Genomic DNA, 26,862 nt, shown 5'->3' with positions numbered 1-26,862 from the left:
CATAATTCTTTCAGAACAAGCTGTGATGGTCTACCAGTGGAAAATGAAGCCGTGGTTGTAAAACTGCACAAACGCTTTTGTATATTCAGAATAACAGAGTAACTTTTTATGAAGCTGATTCTGAGTACAAAAGACTCTGTAGCACGGCAGTACACTACAAACCTCGAACTAGGAACTTCTGAGCCTCTGGGGGGGTTCCTTTTTAAATGAAACACAATGGACCCTCAGCTTTAAAAATACATAAGAAACTGCAATCACTGAAAACAAAGCATGTAACCAAGAATACCCTGAAATTCAGCTTGTGAGGAGGGAAAAACTGAAGAAATAAAGTGGTAAGAGCTCAGTTTATTTCACTTTGAAATTCCATACTGGCATTTTGCAATATTTCGATTTTCAATAAGAATCTTTTGGTGGAGCTGCCATTTTTAATTAGTTAAATTTATACCTGCCCTGGAATGGAATGACACGGAACAGGCCTACAGTTTTGTGGCATCTAAATTTGATAAGGCATTCAAAAGATCATAAAGACAATTTATAAAAGATGTATCATAGAAAAATACTCTGAACAGAGGCAGAAAGACAGTGCCTGGGAAAATACATGGCCCAAAATATATGCTCTAAAATGAAGACATTTAGAATATTTTCTCAATGAAGAATACTATAATCTACAGAGAGCAATCAATTAAATGTCAGAAATGTCAAATTTACTAAATATGAATGCAGCTTTTATGAAGATGGTAGGCGATGTTACAAAAGAAAATAAAAAGGCTTTCAATGTCCATTCTTCAGAAAACCAGCAGTGACACAGTATAGAAGAGAGAATCCCAATGTCTCCCGGCGAGTCCTGCCTGCTGGTCTCCGCTCTGGCCGAGCCCACTCCTGATTCTGCACTGGCCTGATGACTTACTTTTGTCCAACAGAATTCAGTGGATGTGAGGGTGCAGGCTTCATGGCCAGGTCACTGGAAGCCTTGCAGCACCTTCCAGGCCTCCGGAACATGCTTTCTGGGCAAGCTGGCTCATCGGTAACAACCCCACTAGCCAGATGCTGTTATGTTGTGTGGAAGCCCAAGCTAGCCTGGGGACAGGCCCCTTGGAAGAGATGCCGCCCATTCTAAGCTGTAACAGCCACCCCGGCTGAGGCATACAGGGGCACATGAGTGCAGACGGCATGTTCAGCATGACGAGACCAGCTGCCGACAGACTGCGGCTGCTTGAACCTGGTTCTCAGGCGAGAACCGTCCCGCTAAGCCCTGTCAATCCACAGAACCATGAGAGAAAACCCAATCGTTCTCGCAAGCCACTACATTTTGGTATAAAGCAAGACATAACCAAATGTTGGAGACAAATACCTGATAAACTGATTAAAGAGTGTGAGTGGATGTCAAAAATGATGATTCTGCTTTTGCTACTGTTATGTTCACATCAATAATTTTAAAAAATCTGTTTTAATGTACATTTTTCTGAAGAAATATTTTACTTTTGAAAGTAGTTTTGAATACACCTTTTAATAGGTTCTCTAATAAAACCAGTGTCAGTTAATAAATATTTCAAAAAACGATATAATTTTAATTATTTTAAGCACCACTTTTTGCTCTCAGAAATGTCCTGGTTTGCATGATGAATTACACGGTCACCTTGTGTACAGGCCACTCGAAGGGTGCTGGCTTATAATGAATGGTGGCAGAGCCATCGGAGCTTTTCAAGTTGAATGGCCTGGTGTGACCTGAGTTTGCAGGCTCCCTCTGGCTGCTGTGTCGGAAACAGGAGGGAGGTGGTCAGGAGAGGCTGTTTCCATTCTCTACCAAGAGAGATGGTGGTAACCGAGGCCAAACTACTGATTTATGCACATGTACTTGGTAATTGGCCGCCTCATTCAACCCTGAGTCCTGTTAGTTTTCAGGTGGTTCTTCAAAGATATGCAAATAGAGGTGGCTCTTTCCATAGTTCTATCTCCTTTATTATTTGTCTAATTGTGGTGGCTAAAACTTTCAGAATAATGTAAAATATGGTTTATTTCCTTTCCTTTTCTCATTAAAAAAAACCAAAAACTTTTCAAGTGCTAAATATTTATGTTAACGCCACACTTAAGTCAACTGATTCACCAGAGGGTAGAGCCGCCTTTATAAGCTTAAAAATATTGCTCAACAAATGTTTTTCAACAAGGCCAAAGTGACCGAACACTCCAAGGAGCTGGTGACTTTTAAGGCTCTACAGCCTTTGGTGCTGATCCAAGTCCACAGAAAAGGACTAACCCAGAAGAGTCAAGGGCAGAGCACAATGCTGGGCTCAAGCACGAGGAAGCAGACTGTCCCAGGGAGTGACGGACCGTCCCTGAGTGACGGACCAGGTTGTTTTGAGTTTACAAAGATATGTCTCTTAGTATTTCAGAGAGTGGAGAGGTGCCTACCTTCCATCTCCAGGAAATAACCTGTTGGGAATGGACTGATCTCAGTACCAGAACCAGGTTTCTTCTCTACATGCCAAGCAGGGGTTTGGCTGCAACTTCCAATTCATTTTCACTTTCAAGATAATATACTTTTATACAATGAGAAGTCACAACACCTTTGAGAGGAATAAAAGTCAGATTTGAATTTCCATAGAGGATCAAAAAGGATCGAGGAAAAAAAAAAAACAGAACACTAACATTGAATAAATTAATGGGTTAGATTTTTATCAGCAACTTCTAATTGAACATATGCAAGTTCATGCCTTTCTATTATTAAACTGTTATTAAATCCCATTTTTTAAATAAAAAGTTTACAAAGGAAAATGCTTTTAAGAAATCTCTGCTATCAAGTCCAAACCATGAAACTTTTAAAGCATTTTCTTTTTCCCCCTGCTACTGGCACATTCTTAGAGCAGGATTGTCAAAACCTTTCCTGGAAAGGGCCACAGAATATTTTAGGATTTGTGGACAACTACTGTTGAAAATACGTCTTAGGTTGCAGTATGAAAGAGCCTCAGGTAATATGTAAATGAATGAGCTTTGCTGGGTTCTAATAAAACTTTATTTATGGACATAAAAATTTGAATATCGTATCATTTTTAGGTGTCACAAATTATTACCCTTCTTTTGATTTCTTAAAAACCATTAAAAATGTAATAAAAACCATTCTTAGCTCCTGGGCTGGACAAAACCAGATGGCAGGTCACACAGCTGGCCGACCCTTGTTTGGGGGCACCTAATTCTGCTATCAGAGAATGATAAAATGACAGCGGTAATGACAAATTCTCTATGGTCCTTTACATGCAATGTGACACCAGTGAAAAATCGTCAGTGAGACAGTGAAAAGGTGCAGTTTCCATGAATCCCCAGCGGCCGCCATGTGCAGTGCTCCTGACATCAGGCCGAAATCAGCTTCCGGCTGTTGGTTCTGCGCTCTTGCTGCCAATCTTACATCAGCGAGTCAATTAAGGACCACCGTTCCCCAGCCTGATGCCCCTTCTTAGCTAGCACATTTATCCCCTCCATTCTAGCCCACTGGGGTCTTTTAGAATCTTGGTTTTATCCTTCTGCTTTGTGTCACCTTTGAATGGGACAAACACATCTCCCTTGACCTCACTCGGAAATTCTGAGCATGCCAAGCCAGGGCCCTTCTCCCAGATGAGGGGCTCCTCACCAGGTTGGAGACAGTGTGTCCATCGACGGATCCTCTTTGAGCAGAATTTCTGCTCTGAATTACTTCCACGTTTATGTTCCTGTATCTGGCCATAAGGATAATGCGAGGAATTTCTGTCAAGCAGTCTCAGTAGTAGCCAGTTACTGACTGAAAAGTCCACCAAGGGAGGCAACTGCGTTGAGGCGATGAGAAATGTGCTCGCTTTACTATAGCTGATGAACCCCTGGGGGGCTCTTGTGAGACCCTCGCCACGCTCCTCCTATCTGAGATCAGTCGGCACCTGTCTTCTCCAATGTTCTGGAGGACCAAAACCCAAACTAACCAGCGTGTCTAGGGACAATTCGGTCCCAGTCACTACCCACCCACCCCGCCGGCCCCCAGTCTCCGCCCTGTATAAACAGTAGCCTTTAGTTCTGACACCTTGTTGATAAGTGATCATGCTGACAGAATGGGGTGGACAGTCCCCAGCTCGCACCCATGGAAACAGCTTCCTCTGTGCCTTCCACACAGCCAGCCACCTCTGCTCTTCCCAGAGACTCCGCTTTATGGAGCAGCTCTCGCCCAGACTCGGGCACTTCTCCTTCCATGACAACTTCTGATTTCTTCCATTTCAGCAGCAGCCCATTTCTGCACACGGTAAATCACTCTTCCTGCCATTGAGGACAACAAGCATGTGGGTTCCAACAGCTTTTCTTCCGCACGACTTTCCTGCCAGCCAAGTTGAGTCAGTTTCTGACATCAGGGCTGCTCCCACAGAACAGACTGAAGTCATAGCACAGGCTCACACTGATGCCTATACTCATTAGCCACGGCCACCCAGACAAACCTTAGAAAAAATCCTTTACAAATAACTGAGTAACGGACTCATACATCTTTATGGAAACAGTTTGGGGTTTAAAAATATTTTTATGGTTATGTGTCTTCCTTGATAGAGTATTTAATGTTTTTCTGATAGAGCTGAATTGTGTTTTTAAGCTGGTACAGGAACCACACTGATAAGATGGCCTCTCTAAGCCCAGAAAGGAGGTCTTGCCAGGGAGTTTATACCAACCTCTGTCCTAGCGAAAGGAGAACGGAGCGGTCCAGGTAACACTGTGACCATCTTCATGACACTGTGACATAACAGGGTCAAGAAAGCAAGCAGCCTACACCCTCAGAGACAGTCAAGCCCCCAAACCATCCTCAACTGGACACTGCCTCACACGGGGTCTGGACAAGTTCGCTGAAAAGGCAGTAACCACGCCCCACAGCGCTGCCTGAGACCTCCTCGTCCTCAAAGACTCTTACAGTGGCCGCCGTCCACAGAGGGCTAAGATTTATGGGTGTTAGCAAGAAAGGAATGACAATGACTAATGCGAAGTGAGCACAGCTCAGAGGAGCCCCACTGCATGACCTCAGTCTCTAAGAGGCAAGAAATGCAGGCGGAGGAAGCCAATACAATGGGGATCTTCCCGACGGAGGTAGGATGGCCAGGTGGTCCCATTACATTCTGCTCACACACAGTCCAGCCACAAATCCCCTCCCCCACAGCAGGTCAGTGTGGACGTTTCTGGAGGCTCCAGACCCCTTCACGCAGGAAACACAGAGGAGTTCATTCCCACGCAGCAAAGGCAGAAATCAGGCAATTAAACCAGGGACTTTGGGACTTCTGACCCCCAAGCTGTGGGCCTCGTGGCAAATCTCGCATTTCACACAGAAAGAAAGTGAGTGACGGCTGAAGGGACCTGATCCAGGACACAGAACTGGAGGGCGGAATCCGAACCCCAATCCAGGGCTCTAGACTCCAAGTGGAAAGCTCTACCTCGCTGCTGCCAGCCTATGTGTGCGTGTGTCTGTGTGTGTGTCTGTGTGTGCCACCAAGACACACACTGGAGCTGGGGACTCCACTCACCTCTCCCAGGTCCCACAGGCGAATCGCCACACTGTAACCGCACTGGGGCTCAGCCACAGGAGAAGGCTGACATCAGAGGGCCATTTGCCAATCCCAGCAGACAGACCCCACCCAAACCCAGCCACCTCGAGCCAGGGAATTGCCTGACCAAGACAAGTAGCTCCCACTGAAACAAAACTAAGTCCTTACCCTCACCTTGGTCTCTAGCGCCACTTTGCATTCACTTAGCAGGCTTGTCTTTCTCCAGTAAATGAACACCTATGTCATTTTCCTCAAGCGTTTAACAACTTGGTGTGACAGTGAGGACAGATACCCTCATTTTATAAATGAGAGAACCACGTGTAGGTCAAACGGTTCGGTCTGCGTCTGCGTCACTGTGTCAGAGTCAGTATTTCTAACCTACGATTTCCCCCACTCGACCTTTCTGCCAGTTCTTGGTACACACATCCTACTGAAAAGTCCCTGGCACCAAACTCTTGATGAAAATGGAGCAAACTATCCATCCAAGTTTCAGATGGCAGTATCACAAATGTTGCTCGTCTGCCGATCCCCTACAAGCTGGGATCCTTTGTGGGGGTCCGGGTGATAGGCCAGTGCTCAGCCATGACCATTGGAAGCATCCTTCTCCTTACGGTCTCCCGAAAAGAGGAAATCATCGCTTTCCTCTAAGGATGAGGATGTTCCCAACCCTTCTGTTCATATTGGAAAGCAAAACACTCGGAAATGGAATAAGAGATCCAGCTCAAAACCTCTCTTCAAAATGCTGCATAGCCAACATCTGGTTATCAGTCAGCATTTGTGGTTAGAAATGTCTTATTTATTTGGAAGCAGTTTATGGAAGTAGCAGAGTACTGGGAATTTCACAATAGCTCGCATGCCCACGTGAAATGGTCACAGCTGTGCTCCCTCATTCCACAGAACATGGCCCGGAGACACATTTCCATAGAATCCCAATAAGCAATCACTGTGCACACCCAGATGGCTTATTTTATCACAGGACACAGAGGCTCAGGCTACTGTGATGTCCTTTTCCCCTTCATTGCTCCGATGCAGCAAAATCCAGCCAGACAGCAAAGACACCAGAGCCACGGCCTGCTCCCACCCCCATCTGCCAACGCCGACCTTTCAGACCAGACCTGCCCCCAGAGCACTGGCCCCCGGCCCCCAGCCGGGAGATCCAAGAAAGGAACCCACTGGTTAGGGCGCCTCGGAGATTTTCAACTCTCCCAATTATCTCACACTCCCTGAGCTGGTTCAGCCAGTGACTCAGTTCTCTCCCTCCATCTGACCAAAAGATAACTGTGCACTGCTGAAGCCATCATCTGCTGGAGGGACGGGTGGGTGGAAAGGAGAGGCTGGCATTTATGAATATACTCTGAAATGCAGGATTCAAACAGATGGGCGTGTTCTGAATATACAGTCCTCTAAATGCTATAGGGGCCTTTCACTTTCTAGAATGCATTTGATCAGAAGTTCATATTATCAAGCTTCCCAGTTGGAAGCTAGCGTTTGTTCTGTAGATTTCAGGCTGCCTGCCGGGCCACCCTGACGGAGCCCAGCTGCTGAGTCCCTTTATTAAACACAGCTGAGCAGGAGCACCGGACCATGTTCAATTAGCCATTTGGTACCAATGGCATCTCAAACTGACCGAGATATCCTATTTGCTACAGGGCTGGGGCCGCACTCAGAACAATCTGCTTCCCTAAGAAATCAAAGGAAAAAGATACCATACGCAGGACTAAAAAGGAACTCTCAGCCTCAGGAGCGTCACTGGATTATAGGACTCAGCTTCCATCAGGGATGTGACTGGTTCCAGAGAGTCCCCTCCTCACTGCCCAACCAGGCTGGTGACGGGTGTCCGCATCCCTGCTGTCCTGGGGTGATGAAGTATGGGCCCCGTGTAACGAAGTCTGTATTACTCCGTATTCTGACTGCTGCGAGGCGTCCTGTTGCCTCAGCGCGTGCTTGGGTGGCTGTCACTCCCTGACACTGTCCTCTAACTGCTTTCCAATGGTAAGGGTTCAGGGAGGCATGAGCAGAGGAAACAGTCTCGGCGAGCGAGCCCATGTTTCTGCCTGGGAAATGTCCTCAGCTTCCGGGAAACACGCGGAGTCTTTCTCTTCCCTCCCAATGGTTCACATCTGCACGTTGCTACTTTTTCAACCGCAAGCACCTACCATCCCGGACCTGTCCTCGATCACACCGCCCTGCGGGCCCTGTCAGGGCCGGGCCCGGCTCACCTTGGGGTTGGTACGCTGCTGCAGCCTCCTTTCCTCCCTCTCTCTCTGCAGCCGCTCAAACTCTTCTCGAATTTCGGCGGGCGTTCTCCTCCTTTCCACAACCTGTGGGCAGAATCAAGAGGAGAGGACAGTTACGGACCCAGGAAGTGAGGAACCCACCACAGAGCGCTGGTCGTTGACTTGTGTGCACGTGTTGCCCAGGGGCCGGCCATTCCTTTCTCCCCGGACTTTGAGAAACGTCAACGGGACAACGATGAGTTTCTACTCCAGGCCCTGGTGAAGTGAGGTTCATCGTCACAGCCACTCAGTCCTGGGCCCTGGTCAATCCCAACGTCATGGTCTCCAGAGAGACGTAAGCAGTATTTTCTTCATTTAGTAACTTATCTCTGAGGCTGCAGGAATCTTCCAAAGAAAACGTCACCTTAAGCCTCACAGTTAAGAGTTCCTAACAAGTCCGAGGTAACAAGGGTTCAACATCAAAATGAAGGCAAAGCTGTCCACGGCGGCACTGCCACCTCTCCCGGTGTGCTGGGCCATCACTGGAGATGCCCTCTGAACACCCTCAAGTCTGGCTGTTTTTCAAATCATGGCACTCTTCCCCCTACAATACAATATGAACCTCAGGATGTATGATATCAGTTACATTTGGTATAAACGATGCTCAGAGACCAAACAGAGACCACCATAACACTCAGGGGTGACAATGATGTCACATCCATGAGACAATATGGCACCTCACCTTGGCCTTTCTTAGCTCATCATGAAAGGAAGACAATCTAGTTGAGATTTCAGAGGCAGGGAAAGGCCACTGTGGACCTCAGATGCCACATCCTTGAAAGAGGAAACTGCACTACGTGATTTCTAAGGGCCCCCAATTCTCCCGCCTGGGAGACGCACGGAGGGCGGGAACAGGACAGACATGACTGACGTCGTTAGATGGATGAGAGAGGAGAAAAGCCCAAATAGCACGCCTTGTCTCAGTGGGAGAAATACAGGGACGTCTTGGGGCTGCTCAAAGAACATCTAAAAAAGGTAGAAGATGTGAGAAAAAGCTATCTTGGAAATCACAAGTTTAAAAAAATTATTTTTAAAAATACATGCTTACAGCAAAAAAAAATCAAAGCAGTACAGGAGGATACGAAGGAAAAAGTACAATTTCCCCTACACCACCCTCGCTCTTCTCACAGGCCAACACTTAATTTTTTATCTATCTTCCCAAAAATCTTCTATGCGTATGTATGTAAGTGTATATAGTTTAACATAAATGAGGTCACAGGATAGGTTCTGTGCAACTTGATCTTATTGTTCAGCAATACAGAAAAACAAATGCAAAAATTGGCTGATCTATCCAAAACTACTTTTGAGAAATTTGTTCACTAAAGCTTTCAGGAGTACACAGAAAATAATAGTGAAAACATTTCCTCCTCTAATAACCCAGTGTAAATCACTAATTACTAAAAAAGGGGAAGGTGGTCCTTTTCAAGGAAGTGTTAAAATAAAAACACTGTTAAAACCACCCCAAAACTGCAAGTCCTTAGCGGCATGACAATGAGTGCTTTGTGAATCGGTTACACTGAAGTGAAAAGGCAAGCTCACTCTGCCAGTTCGTGAAAACAGGGAGGGCATGTGCACCCATTATGGCACTTTCACTGCCCCAAGGTCGCCCCCTCTGGGACAAAAAGCGAGGTACAGCTTTTCAAAGCTTGCACTATCTTCTCAATCTCCTCTCAGCCTCTCCCTTCATCAAAAGAAAAAAATAAAAGAGCTTTAGGGCAATGCAGGTAATCAACTTTTCCATTACACCTTGAAGATGAAGAAAAAAGGATTGAAATAGTTTAAAAATCGTTCGTGACTCCTAAACCCCAAGTCGGTGGATCTGTGACTCTGGAACCACAACTTACTCGGACCCCTGCCAACAGTGACAAAAGTGACTCATTACTAAGGAAGGGGGGGTCTGCACAGGAAGCGCTTCCTCCACAGGGCCCAGAGTCATGGGCTGTTCTATCTGGATGAAAGATTTCCTACTGAATATTCTATTCAGCAGGAGGCTAGTGTTAAGAATGATTAGCCCTGGGCAGCCGGTTAGTTCAGTTGGTTAGAGCGCGTGCTCTTAACAAGGTTGCCGGTTCGATTCCCACATGGGGATGGTGGGCTGCGCGCTCACAACTAGATTGAAAAAAACAACTGCTGGACTTGACTGAGTTGCGCCCTCCACAACTAGATTGGAACTACTTGACTTGGAGCTGATGGGTCCTGGAAAAACACACTGTTACTCTTCCCCAATAAAATCTTAAAAAAAAAAAAAAAGAATGATTAGCCCTAACTTTAACCAGTGATATATACTCCATGAATATGCCCCAATACTGATTTTTTTTAAAGTAAACAGATTTGTAAGACTCCAGGAATTAAAAGGCTGGAAGGTACCAGATCCCACAGAGACCAGAGCAGAACAAAATTTGTTTTCAGGACTTCTCGCTGTCTGACCTTTGCCGACTGAATTAAAAGCTGCAAATTACTTTCTCTCTGCCACACTCTGTGATAAGCTAAAGAGGCAAATATTGCAAAGGTGATAATTCATTCCATTTCTAGTCGTATTTTAAGGTTTGCACATAGTTGGTGCATAATCAGAGCTAACTGTCAAGTCAAGTGCGGGCCTCTCTAGAGCATGAAGAACTCGGCAGGGCTGGACACCTCACTCCGGCTCCCGCAGGCCCGACACCCCTGATTATTTATGTCCTTCTTTACCCAGAGAGCGGTGAAGGAGCCTAAGAGAACGGAAGACGACTCAGCCAGCGGCCAGTCACTGTTTCCCCAACCTCAGTAACCCTTAGACACAAGCATCCAAGAACACAGCATCCTAAGCTGCATTACAGTTGATAAATCCCAGACAGTTTTAATGTTTTCATTAACAGTGTATCATATGCAGCCCATGCAGTTAGCTCCTCTACCTGTAATCTAACACCTGGACTGCTCCCCTTCCCCTTCCACCAGCTATCCCTGTGCTGGCCAGGGAAACGAACTGAACTGTGGAAGAGGGGAACAGAGATCTCTGAAAGTGCGGTGACATGCAGGGAAGAGGGTAGAAACCAGGCTCCCTGACACCACCTCTGACCTCAGGTAAGTCACCTCACCTTTCCAAGCTTCAGTTTCTTGCCCTAAATGGGGGATTACACTACATGATGCCTGAGGTGTCGTCTGGTTTGAAAATTCTGACTCTACCTAGTCAACTTTGATTTTGGAAAAAGTTTTCAAAATTATTTACAACAGTTGCAAAGATAGCACAGGAAGTTGTACACCTTTCACCCAGCTTCCCGTTATCATCTCACATAACCTCGGGACATCTGTCAAATCTAAGAAACCAACATTAGTAGATTCCTATTAACTAAACCTGGACTTTCTGGATTTCACTAGTTTTTCCACTAACATCGCTTTTATGTTCCAGGATCCAAGGCTGCATTTAGTCACCATGTCTCCTCCAATCCGTGAGCGTCCAAGTCCCAGTTTTGATAACCTTGGGCACATTACAGCCCTAAATGCAGGCTGACTTTCTTAGACCCTGTAAGACTGATGACAGAGTCCCAGGGAAAAGTGACATATGCATAACGTAAAGGACTGCAGACAAAAGCGAAACTGTGGCTGATCTGGGCCAAGGGGTGCTCTCCTAACTGATGTAACATCGGAGAGAGCTATCTAAGTCACATGGTTCCCATCCCACTTGCTAGCTGTCACCAGATGCAACACTGTCAAAGCATTCACAGCTCACAGCTGGACTTGCGTCACCCTGAAGAAGAGAACGATTTCATTTTCAGCGTGGGCATCTGCACGAACACCACTCGCTAACCAACTTCAAGAACCAAAATGGCCGGTTTTACAAGTTGGGAATGGTTGTGTGTCATTCCTTTGGAATCCTGCCAGAGAACGATAATCTCCTGAAGGTTAAAAAAAAAGTCTGAAAACTTAACCTCGTGACTGAAAACAGAGCCAATACTTTACACAATCGAAAGGGGCTCCATTTCACCGACAGAAAGGGGTGATCCCAGCACTGGGGCAGGGAGCAGGCTGTGTCTGCGGAGTGCTTTGGCATCTCAGGCACCAGGGGTTTTAACAGTGACTAACTGGACGGTTAGACTAACAGACACGTGGTCAGTGGGGCAGAGGCTCTGGCTGAAGTGGGAGAATTCTAGAAAACAAGCCACCAGCTGGAGCTGTCCTTGGAGGAAGAGGCCAGCTCCACACGATGCGCTCAGGGTCAGTGCGACTTCTCCCTCAGTGTGGACCATGGGCTGATTTTCCTGTCGTATGTTAGGCACCGCTATCCCTGTGGGTACGTGTCTGGCGAGGTGTCCTCATGTAGTCTTCCTTGAAGGCATTTTTATCTTAGGCTTAGTACCAATGCAAAAAACAAAAACAAAAACAAAACCAATCCTGATTGATGAGAACTTGATTTCCTTAAAGCAGTTTACTAAAAAATATGAATATAAACACTCATCTAGTCACCATCTGTGACTGCCTACATACTTTTAGAATCACTACTGTGTGTGTGGTTTTGCTTGTTTCTAATGGGGAGGTAATTTGGTTGGGCGATGGGAAAGTATGCAGTCTTTTGCCAGGAAGACGTTATCCACAAGAGTCAGGACAACGTTGCTGGGAATCAAACACCCAGACCCGGAAGTGGGGAGTGTAAGAGAGGCCTACAGCTTTTCAGGGGCCCTGACTGCCGCCGTGAAAAAATGTAACCAACCCATGTCCTCGGAAAAAAGAGTGGCATTTTCAAGTGATACGTAAAGTGTGAGCAGAAAGCTAGTATATAAACAGGATTTTGTTTTCTTTTTAGGATGAAAAATGCTAAGCTTATTAGAGTTCACATTTAGCTACAATGAACTAATTTGACAAGAAGCACTGCTATTCCCACTGAGCCAAAGGCCAGAAACCAAATGCACGGTGCAGCCAGGGGTGGTGCGTGGATGAGTGAAGGGCCAGATGAAACAGCAGGGAGTGGTGGGGGCTGGGACAAGCTGGACAGCACGGCACAGACTAAAGGGCAGACGCTGTCCCCCAACTCTGAATTCAGGTACAGTGTTGCCAGATCTTCTGATTTCTTAAGAGAAGATAAAAGGCTGGGTTTTTACGTGAAACCTCCCAAGTTTTAAATGTCAGCAACTACAATTACTGTGTGGCCAACCAAAACATGGCTATAGGCTGCATATGACCCACGAGCCACCGATATTAAGCAGTAGTGGAAAGAACCACAGAACCCTGTTTCACGTATCTCTACCCCTTATCCGAAGGCCTTTAGAAGGTTTTCACAAGAGACGGGCATACAGGTTTGAGATTAAATACCAAAAGATTCAAGGCAAATCTTACATGATGATACAAAAAATAACTCGATGATAGTCAATTTAATGCTAACAGCCGACCAAAATTTCTTAGGTATCAGAGCCAAGTTTCTTTAATGAAACTAATTAATAACACCTACACGTGCTTAGAGCAATTTGGCATTTTACAACTTATATTCATCTGCATTTTCCAGATAATAACATGGCCATACAAAGCGCTCCAATGACTTGCCCAAGGCTCTAAGGCTAGTCGGCGGCAGAGTGCAAGAAAACGGCATCTTCTGAATTTTAGGGATTGTGCTTACACAGCATGGCTGCCCAGGTCACCTACCTCACAGATACTTAGTATCTACTATTTTGTTTTACTCACTCTATTTGGTAACGTTCTCATATCATACTTCATCTGCGCTGGATGGGTCATTTTAGACAATTGAATCCAGTCACCCTCAACTTTTCTCTGCTTCCATTTTGTTCACATGACAACCCGTTCCCAACAGAAACACTTCCTAAATGCAGTTACTCATAACTTAAGGTGGAGAGAGAGGCCCAGAGCGTGGAGGGTGGAAGGAAGTGTGTGCGGATGCGGAACTGCACCCTTGCAGAAACTGTCTTCCATCCCCCTCGGCTGACCTGCTCCCTCACTCGGGTTAATAATTGCTGGTCTAGTCTATCTACTCCTCTTACTTTTCACTCGACAGGTTGGGAAACGGACGACAAGGTAGATGACTGACTTGCCCAAGCCCAGAACTCGATCTCTTAAACCAAACACAAGGCAAGGAGGGGACTCGGTGTCTTCAAACATTCTCAAAGATGTCATCTCAGGTTGGGGACGTGGGGGTGACTGTCATGTAGTTGTTTAATGATCCTTCTGGGACACCAGGCGCAGTTTCTTACCTCCCATCCTTCCATTTCCAGTCCTCTCTTCCCATAAATATCATAGATGGCCCTGGTCTGGGGATCACTGAGCACTGCAAACCAAAGAAGAGACATGTTTACAACATACAGAATTCACTCTTCGGTCCTGACAACATCACCCAGCAAGTCCCTCACCTTCTGTTCTTCCCTGTCCCACCACAGTCTTCCTGGAGACGCTTTTCATTCCCTATGTGTCCTTCCTCCTAAACGCTTTTCAGAGCCAATCTAGGCCATGTTGAAAAGTGGCTCCAAATGAGAAACCCCCGATTTTCATGTCCAAGCCACTCTAATTGTGAGGCACACCTCGTAGGAATCTGCGCTGACCCTCGTATTGCTAAAGAACAGGGGTTTTTTTTGTTTTGTTTTTAAAGATTTTTTTGGAGAATTGGGGGAGAGGAACAGCATTAGGGAATCGGGGAAGGGGAACAGACAAGTTGCTGTCCTTTTGTTCTTCAATCTAATTGTGGAGGACGTCGCTTCACTGGCCCATGTTGGTATTATCATTGCGCTCTTCCCAGGTGAGGCAGTCACTTGCCAGCCACTGGACGGCCACTCATGGCGGCTCAAGGCAGCTCACGAAAGCTCACACCAGCTGCTGGCCAGCCCCACTGCAACCTACGCTGTCGCTGGCAACTCATGGCAGCCCAGCTCCAGGTCGAGCTGTTGTTCACCATCTTAGCTGTAGAGGGTGCAGCGTCACTGGCCCTCATGTGGGATCCGAACCAGAGCCCTGATGCTCAGAGCTGGCGTCCCAAGCCAACTCTTAACCAATGCGGCACTCAGCCGGCCTAAGAACAGTTGTTTTAAAAAGAATTTCGTTATGTTTCCACCACACTCTATAAAGTACCCTTGGCTTGAAAGAGTTAATTCCAGTTTTTAAAGAAGCTTAATGTAAAACTAGAGACAGGCTGATACTAGAAAAATCTGATTTATTATTTACTCTATAGCGTTTCACTAATTCCTAGGACAATCTATGTTTTTTTTTTAGGAGGGGGGGGTCTCTCCTCTTTGTTTGTAAATCATTTTAAAAGACACAGACAGGGCCAGCCGAGTGGCATGTTGGTTAAGAGCTAACTTGGGACGCCAGCTCTGAGCAGCAGGGCCCCGGTTCGGATCCCACATGGGGGCCAGTGACATTGCCCTCTACAGCTAAGATGGTTAGCAGCAGCTCGACCTGGAGCTGGGCTGCCGTGAGTTGCTGGCGATGGCGTAGGCTGCAGCCCCTGCTGCAGTGGGCTGCCATAAGCTACCATGAGTGGCTGGCAGCCAGCATGAGCTGCCAAGAGCCGCCATGAGTGGCCGTCCAGTGGCCAGCGACTGATCTGCCTCACCTGGGAAGAGCACAATGATAATACCAACATGGGCCAGTGAAGAGACATCCTCCACAACTCAACTGAAGAACAAAACAACAGCAATTTGTCTGTTCCCCTCCCCCAATTTCCCAATAAAATCTTTAAAAAAAAAAAAGACACAGACACCTGTCACTATGATGGTGGCCACATCACCAGAGGCTCATCAGAAAAAGATTTTTCAATAAGGCTGTGGGCTATTCAAAGGATACCCGAACCAAATTTAAATGCCAGCAAAGCTAACAGTCATTATCTTCCTCCTTTACTCTGTCAATTTCTGTTCAAGACCTTTGAATCTTTTCTCCCCTGAGACTTTCTATATATTTTTAGGCCTAATTAAAAAACGATGTAATGTGTTCTATCCATATTCAAATCTAATGGGGAAGAAAGAAACGCTGACCATTGGAAAACATGGGCACCCAAGTTCTCACGTTAATAATCCCTAGGATTTAATAAGGACTTTATTCACTACTTTACTTTAGCCCCCCGTCAGGCTAACACGGGGGCCAGGACTGCTGCAGCAGCGTTTTCACAAGCACTGGGAGGGTTTCCAGTTCTTCCTTCTTCCCCAATCCCCACAATGATCTGCACCAGGTATGTGGGTAATTTAGACAACAGTAAAATCAATGCGGCCATTTAGTCAACAGAATCAATCAAACAAGCTTTTGGTCAGGACCACCATATAAGTGGTCCAAATAGAATGAAATTTGGTGCAGACACAATGCAAACACCGCACATATCATAAGCCATGGCCTGAGTTTTACTGGTCATTAAAATCTATCTAATTTTTTGGTACAAATGTGAAGTGAAATAGAGCATATATTTTTATGCCTATAATGAAAAGTCTTTATTTTGTAAAGAAACACATGAACTATTATAATTTTTGGTCTAATTAAGGAATGAATCACCAAATGGCTCTAGAATAAACAACTTACTTTACTCAGCATTATTCTAAGAGGGATTTAATATTTGAAAATTGTTTAGTTTTAAAATTGTGGCAGAGCTCTGAGCAACAGCGGTTCGAGTCCAGCCCGAGCTGAGCAGCCGCTGAGCTGCCATCAGGTAGCAGGATGGCTCAGCTAAAAAAAATAAAAAATAAAAAATAAAAAAATAAAAAATAAAATTGTGGCAAAATATATGTAACATAAAACCAATCATTTTACCCATGTTTAAGTGTACAATTTGGTGGCATTAGGTACATTCACAATGTTGTGTACCCACTGCTATTTCTAGAACTTCTTCATCATCTCAAACAGGAATTGTAACTATTAATGACTTCCATATTTTCTAAACAAATATGTCATAAAATACTCTTTCTGAAATACAGAAGAGGGAGTTGTAAAAATCTGAATTACCTGATTCTATTTCCTGTCCGCCTTCTTAACATCATTTTCTTTCTTTTGTTAGAACCCTTCTTTAACCGAATGCTACAGTAGAGCCAATAAAATCACTTTCAGACGAAAGAAATGCTCTTGCATTTCCTCACACACAAAAAAGAGAACAAAGAAAGCTTGTCTGTAACGATCAAGCCTTTATACCTCTAAGAATTCCCTTTGGAAGAAAACTAGTCAACGATTTAAAACTTGAGTATTCCCCTGTAATTCAGACCCTGCTCTGGCTTCACCTGTATCCTCATTTTCTACTTACTGGACACATATTGATTTCCAAAGCAAAATACTTCTGTTTCAAAGGACTCTGTCAGTAAAACGTACTAAACCAACCACCTCTTTTATATACCTCTAAGGACTCCCTTTTTCTATTCTCTACAAATCAAGTCTCTTAAAAATCGAATACCTGCTACCAGGGCATTTCTGTGAAGCCAAGCCCTCCACTGACCTTCATAAGCCTGGTGGACAAGGTTAAACAGTCGTTCCGCCTGTGATTTGAGCTCTGGGTCTCTGTGCTTGTCGGGATGGTAAAGCATACAAAGCCTCCGGTAGGCAGCTTTCAGCTCTTCAGAAGAGGCCTACAGAAAGAAAAATCCAATCAGAGAGCAATCAATGCTACTTAAATATTACCGTTATCAGAATCAGTCCTGCAATGGGAACTTGTCAGCCTCTTTCCAAGGTGTTTGCTCTCTCCACACAGGATATAATGAAGTTATGTTTTATTATTGCAATAAGCCCTCTTTTTTCCACAGTTAATAAAGTGATCAACTATGTACATCAATAGCAACTGTGTTTTGCTGGGAAATGCTGCTATCAGGTGGAAAGAAAGCTGTGTCTTTGTGGTGGTTCGATGGGGTCCGAGCTGAAACTGAAAATGTCAGAGACCCGCTTACTCTTTAACCCAAATTATTTGAAGTAAATCATGCCAAGGTACTCTCTGTTCAGAACGAAAAAGCTATATACCATTAGACAGAAAGGCTATGCATTTAATCAGTGTCCTGTCAAAGGAAACTCAATGGATACGCATCCTTAAAAGTCAAACAGATAAATAAAATTGTAAAACCAAACAAATACCTCTAATTCAACCTCTCCTTCTGAAAGGCAGCACGTGAAGCAGACTAAAAGGCTTCACTATCCTATAGTTAAAACAAGTCTCCCCCAGGTCCCCAAAGGCCCCTACCCAACGCATACAATCTCCAAAGCTCCTTAGTAGTCACTTTGAGGGAAAAACAGTAAGAGCGCAGAGCACAATGACACAAAGAAGATAATGGCCTCTGTGCGTTTTAACCACACCACACGGAAGGAAGAAAACGCTGATGATAAAAGTCTGGATCTACTTTGCCTGCCTCACAGCCACCAGTACTCAGAAAGGCTTCCTCAGAGGCCAGGAACATGGACAGTCTCTCTGGCAGGCCCCTCGGGTCTATTTTGGGGAAAATTATGTCTGATTTTCTATCAGCCTCAGGGACCAGTTTGGTCTATCGGGTGATGCCGAATGGGAGGCTCTCTCCAGATGATTGGTCAAGTAAAAACCATTTTATCCTGGGAGGTCACTCACCATTCTGAAAACAGAAGCATGTTTCTGGGTCACTGACAACATGCCACAAAGGCCCGAAAAACCAGCCATCTGGGCAGTGGAATGGGAGCAGGTCCCGGTGAGGAAGCCAGGGACGAACGGTGCTCTAGCACCGGTTCTGGATGGAACACGGGTCCACAAGGAGGACGGTCAGTGACATAGTCAAGAGAGGTTATAAGGGAAAACGTTAAACTATAGTTTGCTATAATTTCCACAATTTTTCAATATCTTCCAATTCCAGGACTGAGTTTTCACCAATGGAAAACGGCAAAACTTTAGTAATAATTTTTGGCATGTCATTGAAATGTTTTCTAGTGGGAGATACTTGAAATAAGTTATTCAGATACGAGGAAATGGGTGCAGGTTTACCAGAAGTTTTAAACAAGGAATTCTGAAGAACTACGAGAGGAAGACAATGAATGTGACTGCAGCGGGCAGGGGGGCGCCCGGTGCCTCTCTGACTGGTCTCCTCGTCTGAGGAGTAGATGGTTGGGTGAACGATCACTAAGAGCCTTCCTAACTTTACATGATTCTGTTGTTCACAAAAGAAACAGCTGACACGGGCCACTCAGTCTGTCCTTTAAGCCAGACGTGGAGACCTTCGCTGCCTGTTTAGACAGAGGCTCATCTGCACACAGTGGTGTTTGAAGTCAGCAGGTTCTTGAAAGTTTCCATTAACTCCTTCGCTGGAAAAGGGTCAGGATCTTGTTAGCATCCTTTTGCCTCCAAAAATTAGGTGGACGTCTGCCTTGCTCTAGCACTAGTCTCTTTCCGCCATCTTCTCTTTGGGAATTACACTATTGGGTCATTTTTAGGTGACAGCCTTCCTTTCTCTCCATCTGGTCACCTGGGTAATGTACCCTGTGGTAATACACCAACCTTCAAGTTCAGTGGTTAAGAAGGCAGGCTTTGGCGCCAAATAGCCTGTGTTTGGAGACCGGATCTGTCACTTCAAAGCTTTGTGGCTTTAGGCAAATGAGCCCTCTGACCCTTAGCTTTTTCATCTGCAAAAGGGGACAATAATAACTCTCAGGTAGGGTGTGAGAATGTAAGGAGATAGTGACAACAGTGCCTCATATGGGCCTGACACGCAGCCAAAGCTTACAAATGTAGCTCTTTCTCCTTTGTTCTCTCATCTTGGACCTGTGGGCAGCAGCACCTCTCTCCCAGAGCAATTGCGAGGCGTGATGAGATAATACACATATAAGTGCTTAACAATGCCTGCACGCAGTAGGAATCTAATCACTTTAGCTAGCATTCTCACAATTCAATTTTTTAAAATTTATTTTTATTTTTTATATTAGTTTCAGGTGTACAAAACACAACATAATGATTAGACATTTACACCCCTCAAAAAGTGATAACTCCCAAAATCAGCTACCCCCTGACATTGTACATAGCTGTTACAACACCCACAATTCAATTCCGATCTCCCTTTGGCAGCACGTGCACTGCTATGGGACAATTCTGGAAGGGCACTGCCCTGTGCAAGCACAATGGCACGGTTCATTCCTGAAGTGGCCCACGGTGGAGAGGTGCACAGCGCAGCATGCTCACACGTGCCCTGTTCTGCACGTGTGTTCTATTTCGGTGAAAACACTAGACTCCACAGACGCGACGGGCCTCAGCACAGTAGGGTCCTTCCCCTGCCAATGTCAATTACGCCAATGCATTCCTTGCCACACTTACCAATACACAACCTGTACCAAACCCCATGTGTCAAGCAAATAAATAACAGTTAACTAATGGCAAATAAATACATCTTCTCCGGGTAGGTTTAGTTACAAATGACGTAAAAGGTGCTTGTTTCTTCCTAAAGAGCCATTACAAATTATTTCCTTTCTGCAAATTTTAATGGTTCTTTCCAGCACTTCATAAAAGTTACAAGTGCAGGATTAGATAGATTTGACGGACCTGGGTTAGACTGCTATTTCCTGGTTGTTAAAATTAAACTCAACAAGAAAGTAGAATATCTAGTCTTTAATCACAGTAATAAATGGCTTAATGTGCTATCGATTGGGAACTAGAAACAAGAAGTTTCATTTTTAATAAATACCACATCCACTAAAAGGTTAGATTAGGCCTTTCTTCATAACCAAATGACTAAGGTCACTAGTTCAGTGTTTCCTAAATGATAAACTCTTTCATTATCGTAAAAGTACTGATGTCATTTCAAAATATATGATATCATTAAAAATGGTACCTAAAGTTACATACTGATTTTTAAAATTCCATAATAAAATTAAGAGATGTGCGTAAAGTCTGAAACATTTCATCTCAATCATCTGGTTATATTTGCAATAAAAAGTAAATATAAATTCAACCTTTACAGATCATAAATTTATAGTGAAAAGGTCCTCTGTGACTTGACAGTAGAATTTGGTGGTCCATTAAAGTTGCTGGATCAATGCTATGCAACATAAAAATGAAATTTCTGCAATAAGGCATGAGAAAGAAACAAAATGCATATAGACTGGGAAGTAAAACTGTATTTGTAGATGTCACCTATGTAGAAAATCATAAAGAATCTACGAAAAAAAATCAACGAAGTGATTTTATCAAGATCATGGGATACAGGGTCAATATGCAAACATTTATTTATTTCTACATATTAAAAACTGAAATTTAAAAAGACAACACCATTTAAAGAGTATCATCAATAAACACAAACTACTTAGAGATCCATTTAAGAAGTATGTGGAAGACCTGTACAATGTAAACTATGATACACTGCTGACAGAAATGAAAGAAGACCAAAATGAATGGAGAGATAAACCATCTTCAAACATGATAAGATTCAATATTATTAAGATGTCAATTTTTCCCAAAGTGATCTATAGATTCAACGCAATCCAATCAAAATCCCAGCAGGCTTCTTGTTTGGTAGAAATTAACAAGCCAATTCTAAAATTTATGTGAAAAACACAAAGGATATGGAGCAATAAGAAATTTTACTTTCCCAGTTATTTTACTAGCCAAGTAACTTTGAAAAAGAACTGGAGGACTCACAATACTGGATTTGAAGACTTATGAGGCCACAGTAGTCCAGAGTGTGCATTGGGAAAGAACAGACATATACATCAATGGAACAGAGCAAGTCCACAACAGACCCCCTTCTATGTGGTCGGCTGATTTTTGACAAAGGTGTCCAGGAAGCTCAAGGGGGAAAAGAAAGTCTTTTCATTAAATGATGTTCGAAGTGAGCATCCACACACACAAATAAGATCTGACTCTTACATCATACACAAGGGAGAAATGAAGACTTTCCCAGATAAACAAAAGCTGAGGGAGTGTTACCACTAGACCTGACTTGCAAGAAATGCCAAGGGAGTCCTGCAGGTTGAAACGAAGGGGCACAAGACGATACAGCACTCCCCCCTTACCTGCGGTGTCACGATCAGAGGTCTCAGTTACCCGCGGTATGCAAAATATTAAATGAAAAACACCAGAAGTAAAAAATTCATAAGGTTTCACTTGTGCCGTTCTGAGTAATGTGCTGAAATCTCGCGCTTTCCCGCTCTGTCCCGCCAGGGCTGTGAGTCATCTCTTTGTCTGGTGTCTCCATGCTGCGGACGCTCCCAGCTGGTTAGGCAATTAACAGCCACCTTGCTGAGCAGATCGATGTCGCAGTATCGCAGTGCTTGTGTCCAACTCACCCTTATTTTACTTACTAACAGTCCCAAAGTACGAGAGAGTGATGTCGGCAATTGGAACACGGCTGAGAGAAGCCGGGAAGCGCATCCTTTAAGCGAAAAGGTGACAGTTCTCGACTTAATAAGGAAAGAAAAAATGTTGTATGCTGAGGTTGCTAAGACCTACGGTAAGAATGAATCTTCTGTGAAATTTTGAAGAAAAAAGAAGTGTATACTAATTTTGCTTTTGTACCTTACACTGCAAATGTTACAGCCACAGGGCGTGAGAAGTGCTTAGTTAAGATGGAAAAGGCATTACATTTGTGGGTGGAAGCCGCGAATGGAAAATGTCTTCCGATTGATGGCAAAGCATTGCAGAGAAAACACGGGGCTTCTACGGAGACTTTAGCAAGGTATCCCCCGAAATGAGTGACACCAAGCCATTTACTGCAAGTAAGGGATGGTTACACAGATTGAGGAATAGGTTTGAACTGAAAAATACAAAACTTACTGAAGAGAAGCCACATTCACATAACTTTTATTACAGTATGTTGTTAATAATTGTTCTAATTTATTATGCTATTATTGTTAATCCCTTACTGTGCCTAATTTATAAATTAAACTATCATAGGTATGTACGTATAGGAAAATACATTGTATATACAGGGCTCAATACTATCCGTGGATTCAGGCACCCACTGGTGGTCTTGGAACATAGCCTCAGTGGACAAGAGGGGTTGGGGGCATTACTGTAACTCAAAGCTGTATGAAGAAATAAAAATCTCAATAAAAAGGTAAATATCTGGGCTTACAAGACCTAGTATTATTGTAAAACGGTGTGTAACTCCCCTTTCTGTTTCCTGCATGATTTAAGAGACTGACACACTTAAAAAATATTAGTCTAAAAGCTGGTTTCATTGTAACTTTGGCCTGTAACTTCACATTTTGTTTTCTACCTCATTTAAGAGACTAATGCATTATAAAAAACAATTATTAGTTTATTGTTTGGACACAATGTATAAAGACGTGATTCTATGACATCAACTTTGAAAGACGTGAGACAGCTGTAAAGGAAGGGAGCTTTCTTATGTTACTGAAGTAAGCTGGTATAAATTCAATTTAGAGTGTTTTAACTTTAGGATGTTGAATGTAATTTAAGATGTCAAATGTAACCAGAAGAAAACAGTTATAAAATATGTGAAAGGAAATGAGAAAGGAATTAAAATGTTTCACTACAAAAAAATCAGCTACACAGCAAGGACAGTAATGGGGAAATGAGGGACAAAAAAGCTATAAGGTACCTAGCAAAGTGGCAGAAATAAGGACCTCTACTCAGTAATTACTTTAAATGTCAATGGATCAGATTCTCTATTTAAAAGGCAGACATTGGCAGAACAGATTTTAAAAAATAACCTACTACGAGCTATTTATAAGAAACCTGCTTTAGATCCAGATACAAATAATTTAAAAGTGAAAGGATGAAAAAAGACATTCCTTGCAAATAGTAACCAATGGCAGGATGACTATACTAATACCACACCAAATAGGTATTAAATCAAAAAAGGTTACAAGACACACAGGACATGATATATTAATAAAAGGTTCAATACAGCAAGAAGATGACAGTTATAAACATTTACATACCTAATGACAGACCATCAAAATATACGAAGCAGAAATGAACAGAATTGAAGAGAGAAATAGATGTTTCACAGTAACAGTTTGGAGACTTCGATATCCCACTCTCGATGGACAGAACCACCAGACAGAAGAAAGGAAACAGAGGACTTGAACAACATAAACCAACGCGATCTAACAGGCATATACAGAACACTTCACCCAACAACAACAGATACATTCTTATCAAGCGCACTTGGGACATTCTCCGGGACAGACCATATGTTAGCTCATAAATTAAGTCTCAATAGGTTTAAAAACAGAAATCATACAAAGTATCTTCTCCAACTACATAATGGGATGAAGTTAGAAGCCAGCAACAGAAGGAAAACTGGAACATTCCCAAATCTGTGGAAATTGAAATCGAGAATAGGAAAACAGAGAAAAACTAATGAAACCGAAAGTTGGTTCTTCAGATCGATTATAAAAAGTGACAAAACTTTAGCCAGACGGACTAAGGGAAGAAAGAAGATTCAAATTCTTAAACTCAGAAATAAAAGTGGGGATATCACCACTGAGTCCATAGAAACAAAAAAAGTTTATATAAACAGTTTATAAATAGAACTACTAGACTTATAACCAAACCCAGCATTCGCCCCTCACTTCTCAGATGCAAGACCTTTCAAATCTTTTAGCATTTTTTTCCTCATTCGTATTTCTAATATGCTCTCCGTTTCCTTGGATTTCACATCATGGATTCAACAAACCGCGAATCAAAAAATATGACTACGTAAATACAGTCCAAAACTGAACCAAACAGTATACTAAGATTACATTTCTTTTCCTGAACAACTTTTTTCCCTAGAGCTAACAACTGCCTCATTTTTTCTCCATTGCTTTAGTTTTCTGTGTATCACAGGTCCTTCTTCAACTCCTCATAGTAAACTCCTTATAGTAAAGGCTTCTCATATTCCTCTCAATACAAAAATATCAAATAATCAATTCCATGTTTTTTCCCCAAGAGGCACTCCTCCGGGAGCTCTCCACACTGTATGGGTCAGATGTCAGGCCTGCTGAACAAACTTCATCCTAGGATTTCCATCCCTGTCTTCCAGGGTAGCTCCTGGGTTGGTCCCCTTTTCTGTATCACATGCCTTTCTGCTTCTTGGTTTTCTTTATTTTGGTGGAGCTCAATCTCCAGTAGTTTCCTTTACAAAGGGTGGTTGGGAGGAAACATTTTTCACGCTTTGCATCTCTCAAAATGTTCTTATATCCTGCCTGTATGCTTGATAAATGTTGGCTGAGCCTAGAATTCTAGCTTGGAAATATTTTTTCTCAGGATTTTTACTGTATTGCTCCATTGTCTTCCAGCTTGTAGTATTACTGGTGGCAACCTACTGTCATTCCGATTTCTGATCCTTTGTGACTAGTTTGGAAACTTTCAGGACCCCCTCGTTAAGCTGTGATTCCCTTGGTACGGGTCTTTCCTCCAATCCAATGGGCTAGTTACTTGATTGGCTCTTTTCAAACAGTCTCATATCTTTTAATTCTTGACAAATTTTCTCATATTCTTTAATGACTTCCCCTTCATTTTACTTGATTTAACGTCTTAAGAACTGATCTTCTAATTTTTAAATTGTACTTTTGTAGATTTCCTCATCATCTTTATCTTCCATCCCTTCTATAGAGCTGCTTTATTTACCTTTGAATTTCCAGAGCTCCTTCTTTTTAAATTTCTTAATGCATTGCCTTATTCTTACTTCTTACATGTGCTCTCTGAGGACCATCCAGTTTCCGAACTCCCTGCGTTGTCCGCTTCCTTCCAGTGCCCTGTGCTGTCTGCATGATCTCACAATCTCACACTGGAGCCTCTGGATGCTCTCTGGCAATCGATTCACATGGAACACTAAGACACCATGGAGCTGTCTGGAAGCTGTGTGTGTGTGTGAGCAACCATTCTCACCTGATGAGCTTCTCTCGGAAATGCCTGCGAGAGGGCCTGCAGGTTTCCTGTGACAGTCCTTCCTCTTTGATGGGTTAGTTCCTTCAGAGAAGAGCCCAGAGAACCAATGGAAGAAGAGGGAAGTCTCTTCCTGCAGGGTATGAGCTCCCATGTATTCTCTGCTTTTGTTGGGAGGCAGGGTTCCACTCTCAACCTCTATTGTGTTCTGTGTCTAGGTTCTTGTTCCATTTCTCCAGGGAATAAACCTGCAGCCTCCCAGATGGACAGGCTAACGCATCTTATCTCATCAGCACTGAGAACTATAGTTAAAAGGGGAAACCAAGCTGGCCGAGTGGCTCAGTTGGTTAAGAGTTGGCTTAAGAGTGCTAGCTCGGGCCAGCCGAGTGGTGCATTGGTTAAGAGCTGGCTTGGGATGCCAGCTCTGAGCAGCAGGGTCCTGGTTCGAAGCCCACATAAGAGTCAGTGACACTGCCCTCTACAGCTAATATGGTGAGCAGCAGCTCGACCTAGAGCTGGGCTGCCATGAGTTGCCGGCAACGGCGTAGGCTGCAGACCCTGCTGCAGTGGGCTACAATAAGCTACCGTGTATGGCTGGCAGCCAGAGTGAGTGGCTGGCAGCCGGTGTGAACTGCCAAGAGCTGCTATGAGCAGCCGGCGACTGATCTGCCTCAGTCGGGGAGTGTAATGATAATACCAACATGGGCCAGTGAAGTGACGCCTCCACAACTAGGCTGAAGAACAAAAAAAAGGACATCAACTTGTCTGTTCCCCATCCCCCAGCGCTGTTCCCCTCTCCCAATTCCCCAAAATCTTAATAAAAAAAAAAAAAAAAGGGGCCAGCCGAGTGGCTCAGCTGAAAAAAAAAAAAAAAAAGAGGGTGAGCTCTGAGCAACAGGGCCGCTGGCTCAATTTCCACATGGGCCAGTGATGCTGCACCCGAGCTGAGCTGGCGCTGAGCTGCCAACAGGTGGCAAGATGGCTCAGCTGGTGTAACAAGATTGCTTGTTCGATGTTGGGCTATGCCCACCTACAACTAAGACTGAACTCGGCACCTTGAGCTGACCGGATGGCTCAATGGATAGAGCATGTACTCTTAACAACAAGGCTGTCGGGTTCAACTCCCGCATAGGATGGTGGCTACGCCCACACGCAACTAAGATTGTAACACAGCACCTTGAGCTTAGAGGCCATCAGCTGCCTATGGGAAGCCAGATGGCAACTGGCACCCTCCACAACGAAGACTGAAGAACAACAACTTGGCTGGACCCCTTCCCCAATTCCCCAACACTGTTCCCCTCCCCCAATTCCCCAATAAAATATATAAAAATTTTTA

At 44.0% G+C, this 26,862-nt stretch overlaps 1 protein-coding gene across 1 annotated transcript in view; it reads right to left on the bottom strand.

Moving 5' to 3' along the window:
- DNAJC11 (DnaJ heat shock protein family (Hsp40) member C11) overlaps positions 1–26,862 on the bottom strand; it is a 62,520-nt gene that overhangs the window by 23,706 nt on the left and 11,952 nt on the right. Inside the window, exons 2-4 of the mRNA XM_019660392.1 lie at positions 17,190–17,319; positions 13,984–14,057; positions 7,754–7,855 (exon numbers count right to left, since the gene is read on the bottom strand). Of these exons, the coding sequence (XP_019515937.1) occupies positions 7,754–7,855; positions 13,984–14,057; positions 17,190–17,319 (306 nt within the window). The remainder of the gene's footprint in view (positions 1–7,753; positions 7,856–13,983; positions 14,058–17,189; positions 17,320–26,862) is intronic.

Source organism: Hipposideros armiger, unplaced genomic scaffold (assembly GCF_001890085.2).
Source record: "Hipposideros armiger isolate ML-2016 unplaced genomic scaffold, ASM189008v1 scaffold_316, whole genome shotgun sequence".
Classification (NCBI taxonomy): domain Eukaryota; kingdom Metazoa; phylum Chordata; class Mammalia; order Chiroptera; family Hipposideridae; genus Hipposideros; species Hipposideros armiger.
This window is presented reverse-complemented; position numbering and strand designations above follow the sequence as displayed.